General features: G+C 40.5%; 1 protein-coding gene across 1 annotated transcript; it reads left to right on the top strand.

Annotated features, from left to right (window-relative positions):
- Window positions 1–551: 551 nt before the first annotated feature.
- On the top strand, window positions 552–3,130 carry LOC123307644. The gene is made up of 2 exons (XM_044890035.1): window positions 552–931; window positions 981–3,130. The coding sequence occupies exons 1-2, from the start codon at window positions 568–570 to the stop codon at window positions 2,747–2,749; spliced, it is 2,133 nt and encodes a 710-aa protein (XP_044745970.1). The 5' UTR covers window positions 552–567; the 3' UTR covers window positions 2,750–3,130.
- The last annotated feature ends 3,937 nt before the right edge of the window (window positions 3,131–7,067 follow it).

Below are 7,067 nucleotides of genomic sequence, written 5' to 3'. Positions count from 1 at the left end.
ATGTTATAACCTAGAATTTATAGAGGTGTCCGAATTAGGGACACTAAAAATTTTCAATATCTAATTCGGACATAGAGGGGTCCGAATTAGGTTTACATTGAAATTTTCTTATGTATATATATTCTACAATATTGACTAGTTCAAACACAGCAATCTCTTTGTTTGAAGAGTTTACTGCGAAACAGACATGGTAACCTAATTCGGACATGGGTGTCCGAATAAGGATATGATGTGTCACAATTAGGTTCACCTTCTCTAATACAGGCTTCTCCAACTTGAATGTTTCAGAATGCCCTCAAAAAAGAATAAAAACTACTCACTGGATACGCTCAAGTTGGCTTTGGAAGCTATAAGAAATGGAATGCCGGTTAAGAGAGCCAGCAGAGAATTCAATATTCCTAAAACAACGTTGCATTCAAAATTTCATGGAAAATATGCCATCAATTGTTCTGCTGGAGCCCCAACAATTTTGACCGCAGAAGAAGAGGGCACATTGGTCAAGTGGATTATTAGTGTAAGTCGAGTCGGTTTTCTGTAGACAGAAGTCAATTATTGGATAGTGTACGAATGTTGCTACTCAAGAAGAAAAGAGAGAATCCGTTCAAAGACAATCGTCCTGGAAGGCATTGGTATGAAGGTTTTCTTCGCCGACATCCGGAAATCACAAGAAGAATGACGCAAAACCTCGTTCATTCTAGAGCCACATTAACTGAAGTTCAAATCAGAAACTGGTTCAAGGAACTGGAACAATATTTCCATGATAATAATCTGACCGAAATTCTTTATGATCCACGAAGAATTTATAATGCTGATGAAAGTGCGTTCTTCCTTTGTCCAAAGGGAAAAAAAGTACTGGCAATGAAGGGCTGCAGAACAGTTTACAACCATACTGCCAATGATGAGAAAGAATGCATAACAACACTCATCACAGGTATAAGACCCTAATTGCTATTTATTATACTTATTTTATTATTTTACAGGAAACGCAGCTGGAGATTTGCCTCCTCCAATGGTCATGTTTGCCTATGAACGCATTCCTCAGAGCATAGTAGCACTAATGCCTGATAAATGGGGCTTAGGGAAATCTGAATCAGGCTGGATGACCGGCGAGAGTTTTTTTGAATACGTCTCCAATATATTCCATCCCTGGCTCATAAGGAACAATATACCATTACCAGTTATATTTTATGTGGATGGGCATAAATCACATTTGACGATGCATCTAAGTAATTTCTGCTCTGACAATGGAATAATTCTCATAAGCTTATTTCCAAATGCAACACATATGCTTCAGCCAATGGACGTAGGTGTTTTTCATCCATTGAAAAATGGCTGGAAAAATGCAGTCGCAAGATTCAGAGTGGAGAACAACAAGCAAAAAATCAGGAAAGAAAACTTCGCACCACTACTGGCGACTACCATTAAAGAAGTTCTCAATGTTAGGATATTACAGAATGCATTCCGAACATGTGGTTTGTTTCCATTCAATGCGAATGCTATAAATTATTCTAAATTGGTTTCTGCTGATGTAAGTCAACCTGAGCTAGCTGACAATGATAACTACCCTAGTAAAACCAACGAGATTATCGGCTTTACTGAACAACATCTGAAATTCATCGAAAGCTTCATAGAAAAACAAAAACTAGTGGAATTTGAAACTTGTCTATCCAAACAGGAAGAATGGACAGGCAACATTAAGGATGATAATCTCTACATTTTGTGGAAGAAACTGAAAAACACCGTTAATGGGAATTCTATAAATACTCACCAGGAAGAGCAAGAAATAGGTAACTTACCTGACAATACCCTTGTTTTAGAAGGAGATTGGATTGAAGAGATATTGAATGCTAGTAATCAAATTGAAGAAGTGGAAATGGAAATTGCCGAAACTTCCGTTACATCAGGAATTGACGAAAATGGATCAGTTTCACCAACAGAATATAATGCAGCAGTTAGCAATGCTGAAGGTCAAGAAAAAGCCAAGAGAGAGCAAGAGAGAGGAACCAGTATGCATGTTAACTCTTCCAATTTCGAAAGTGTGAATGAGTGCTCCGAAGAGCTGCCTATTACGAACCAGGCAGGAATGGCAGAACCTAGAAAACATGCAGATCCTGATCAAGGAATGGAAAAATCTCCAGAACAAATTGAAAAAACGTCTACCAGTAGCTTACCATTTCAGGTACCATCTCCGTTTAAATCTATTCTATTTTGGCCCGAAAATAAAAGAACTGAAAATAAGAAAACGACCATAGTAAAAGTTCCAAGTGTTGCGACTTCGGAACAATGGAAAGCCTATTATAAAAAGAAGCAAGAAGCTAAAGAAAAAAAGGAAGAAGAGAAAGAAAATCGTAAACGACAAAGACTAGAGAAGTTGAAGAATAAGCAAACGAAGACGAATAAAAGTTACTTAAATAAATATCACGATGGCAAAACCGAAGAAATAGCAACCAGTTCATCAGAAACTACAAATAATACTAAATCAAATAAAGATAGAAATTTCAAGGTTGGAGATTACGTGGTTGTGGATTATCTGGATATAAAATTTCCTGGGGTGATTGAGGAACTTCAAAAAGGAAAAGCATTTGTGAGCGTGATGACACAGAGTGGAAATAATTGGAAGTGGCCATTAAAAAAAGATATTTTGTGGTACGATTTTGATGAAATTTATGAAAAAATTGAGGAACCGGTTCTATGTAACAAACGTGGAATTTTCACTGTTGGAGAAATGAAAAAGTTCCAAAGTGTCTGAATTCAACGAATTATTCGTTTTTTTTTTCAATTTACGCTCATTGAAATATATTTTTCTCAAATTTATCTTAAATTATTGCTTTGTTCAGAATAAGGTGATGAAATTCAGCATTAGGGACCATGTCCAAATTATGGTCCCATGTGTGTCCGAATTAACTACTGAATATGGTTTACCCTGTCTGAATTAGATTCACAAACAGACAGGAATAATAAATATTTTCTATTAAATGTGTGTATTTTTATTACTTCCCAATATTGAGAATAATGTATGAAAAACATACGTGCATGTGTATATGAGGGATTTCGTAGTGAAATGTTTAGGATATAATTTCTGCACAATTTGTTAATCAAGATTTGTCTTAACCTGTCCGAATTTGGGACATTTACCTTAGACCAGACCTCATATTGCTCAATAAGGATGAGGACAGAGCACTATTCATCGATGTGGCGATTCCAAATAATAACAATCTTCTGGATAGGCACACTGAAAAAATTTCAAAGTACAGAGATCTCGAGGAACAAACCAGGAGACAGTGGAAGCTGAAAGATATCAAGACCATCCCTATTGTCATATCATCTACAGGCTTGATACCGAAGAAACTGCTAGAGAACTTGAGGAAGCTTCAGTTGGACGAAAATATCTATAAGGTCATGCAGAAGGCGGTACTGCTGGGAACGACGAGAACTGTACGCAAGTACATGGGAAATTCAGAGGAACATCGTCTGCTCCGACAGGAAGTGCGGGTGGAGCAGGAATCCAACCTACAGCAGGGAGGCGAGGAGCGACCCGGACCCGACCACCACCACGAGCCCGAAAACCTGGAAAGGGCTCCAACAGAGCTTAATCCTTCTGATATCTGAGATATCTGGGATAAGTGAATTTTTCTCTGGAGAGGAGTGTGAAAGCCGCAAGGCTAAAGTCATAATAATAATAATAAACTCTTCGCATCTACCAAAAAACAAATGCAACAGATGCTGAAAATGGTGGAAGGATTTTCGGAAGACATCAAAATGAAGTTTGGATTAGAAAAATGTCGACTGCTGAACATAACGAGAGGGAAAATAGAAGATGGTACGTTCAAACTCAAGGAAGGTGCAGAAATTGAAGCATTAAAGGAAGGAGACACATACAAGTATCTAGGCATAACACAGGCAAGAAAAATCAATCAGACCCAGATGAAGAAAGAATTAACGGAGGAGTTCACCCGAAGATTGAGAAGGATAATGAGAACTGGTCTTAACAGCAAAAATCTCATAAAAGCGATTAACACCTACGCTGGCTCGGCGCTGAGCTATTCATTTGGTATCATCTCTTGGACGACCACCGATTTAGCAGCCTTACAGAGAAAAATAAGGACGATGCTGACTAAACACAATAAACATCACCCCAAAAGCTCAATAGAAAGGACAGAGCTGCCACGACATCTTGGGGGTAGAGGAATTGTTGATTTGTCCAACCGTATGTCCCAGGAAATTGAAGGACTTCGAAAATATTTCCTGAGCAAGGCTGCTTCGTCAGAACTCCATCGAGTAGTTTGTGTTGCTGATAGTTCTACACCGTTAAAGCTACAACAGGATCACTTGGAAACCGTCGAACACTCTGCAGAAAGTAAAATGCAAAAACTGATTGGCAAACCTTTGCATGGAAGGCACCAGAACGAGGTCAACCATGATTACGTCGACATATCTGCGTCGAACTACTGGTTGACTTCCGGAAGGTTGTTTCCTGAGACAGAGGGCTTCATGCTCGCCATCCAGGATCAGGTGATTCCAACAAGAAATTACATGAAGTACATCGCCAAGGATGCCTCAGTGGCGGACGATAGCTGTCGTTATGGCTGTGCGACACATGAAACTATCCAGCACATCACCGGGGGATGTCAGAAGTTCGCGGGCACGGAGTACAAAAATAGACATGATGCTGTTGCCAAGATTCTTCACCAAGAATTGGCACTAAAACACCAACTTCTAACTTCGAAAAAGGTTCCTTATTACAACTACCATCCGGATGCTGTGCTGGAAAACGAACATCACAAGCTCTACTGGGATCGCACGGTTCTCACAGACCGAAAAATAACCCACAATAGACCAGACCTCATATTGCTCAATAAGGATGAGGACAGAGCACTATTTATCGACGTGGCAATTCCAAATAATAACAATCTTCTAGATAGGCACACTGAAAAAATTTCAAAATACAGAGATCTCGAGGAACAGACCAGAAGACAGTGGAAGCTGAAAGATATCAAGACCATCCCTATTGTCATTTCATCTACAGGCCTGATACCGAAGAAATTACTAGAGAACTTGAGGAAACTTCAGTTGGACGAAAATATCTATAGAGTCATGCAGAAGGCGGTACTGCTCGGAACGTCGAGAACTGTACGCAAGTACATGGGGAATGCAGAGGAACACCGTCTGCTCCGACAGGAAGTGCGGGTGGAGCAGGAATCCAACCTACAGCAGGGAGGCGAGGAGCGACCTGGACCCGACCACCACCACGAGCCCGAAAACCTGGAAAGGGCTCCAACAGAGCTTAATCCTTTTGATATCTGAGATATCTGGGATAAGTGAATTTTCCTCTGGAGAGGAGTGTGAAAGCCGCAAGGCTAAAGTCATATTATTATATAATTATATAAGCAACAACATCAACCAACGAGTCCAATTCAATTTCCGACTCGAACCGCTGAAGGTGCTGCGCAGGATATTCAGCCAGTGCTCACCCAAGCGGGGTTAGTTAGAAAGCGCATGAAGTGGACAACGTCTATGAATGAAACTATTGTGCGTATATATAACTCCATCACGGGACTAGGACAGAACACGAACAACTATAGGAAAAGGCTCCATGAGGAATTCTGCAACGCCTACCCAAATCTCAATGTCACTGAACAACGAGTGGCAGACCAGTACCGCGTAATTCTGAGAAATAAACTAATACCAACGGCCCGAATCGACGCAATTAAACGGGAATTTCAGCGTCCGCTAGCAATAGAGAATAACACCAACACCTCTGATGAAATTCACATGCCTGGGCAACAACACCTAGAAGACATTGATACTGAAAGTCCATCTTGCAACCCAAGTGAGCCTGAATTCCAGGACGATAGGGAAGAGCTCCACCGACAAGTTCACTCTGACATGAGGAGATACTTCGCCGAACTGGAAGGGACAGACCCTCTTCATCGAATAACACCTCCCCGACTCAATACATCCAAGAAGCTGTCACTTATAATCGACATCTTGAATAAGGACGTTTTACCTGAATACCTACAGAACGGAAGTTCATTGGAATATCTGCATCTAGTTTTTTACTGTGCAGCGCTGACGACAGCTAAAACCATAGGGGCAAAAATTCGCGGAACGAACAACAATGGTCCAAAATTACACAAATTTCACGCGCCAGCATGGCAGAAACGTCTTCAACACAAAACAGAAAGGCTAAGAAGAGACATTGGACGACTGACGGAGTACTTGAACGGGAATCGAGGAAGAAAGATTGTGAAAGCTGCCAAAGAGATCATGGATAGAAACAGGACACACACAGAACGAGAGACGGAGAATGGTAGAGCTCACCATTGCCTCGACACTCTGAAGCAAAAATTAAGTCTGTATGCAGAACGCCTGAGGAGATATAAAAGCAATTATAGCCGGAAAAGAGACAATAATTCATTCGAAAAGTCGGAAGAATCTTTCTACCGGTCACTCACATCGTCGGATGGAGAAAATGGAAAGTTACCACCAAAGGAAGCCATTGAACAATTCTGGACCGAACAATTTTCAACGAAACCTCACTTCAATGGAGATACCGGATGGATTGAAGATGAAAAATCTGAAGCTATAAAATATGAGCCGATGCAGCATGACATGATCACAATTGAAGAAGTAAAATCAGCTATCAGAGGACTGCACAACTGGAAATCACCTGGGCCTGATGGATTACAGAACTTCTGGATCAAGAAACTTTGGATCATGCATGACAAATTGACCTCCGCAATAAATGATGTCATTGAAAATCCTGAAAGAATGCCAGTATTCCTCACACATGGCACAACATACTTGTTACCTAAAGACCAAAGGAATACAGAAGACCCATCCAAGTACCGACCAATCACATGTCTTCCAACGATGTACGAATTAATCACATCGTGCATTTCGAACCGAATTTACAACCATTGCGAAAGGAATAACATCATCGCCATGCAACAGAAAGGATGCACCAAAGACAGCCGAGGGTGCAAAGAACAACTAATAATAGATTCAGTTATCTGCAATCAAGCGTTCTCCAAGCGAAGGAATCTTTACGCTGCGTACATAGACTA

The sequence above is a fragment of the Coccinella septempunctata genome, chromosome 2, assembly GCF_907165205.1.
Source record: "Coccinella septempunctata chromosome 2, icCocSept1.1, whole genome shotgun sequence".
Taxonomy (NCBI): domain Eukaryota; kingdom Metazoa; phylum Arthropoda; class Insecta; order Coleoptera; family Coccinellidae; genus Coccinella; species Coccinella septempunctata.
Note: the sequence above shows the minus strand (reverse complement) of the source record. Positions and strands in the feature narration are given on the sequence as shown.

What these genes read in the sequence shown, in the direction of transcription:
- LOC123307644 (XM_044890035.1), top strand. Translation starts at nt 568, where the DNA reads ATGTTGCTACTCAAGAAGAAAAGAGAGAATCCGTTCAAAGACAATCGT. An exon ending in CATAACAACACTCATCACAG is followed by an intron (nt 932 to 980) that starts GTATAAGACCCT and finishes ATTATTTTACAG; the next exon opens with GAAACGCAGCTGGAGATTTG.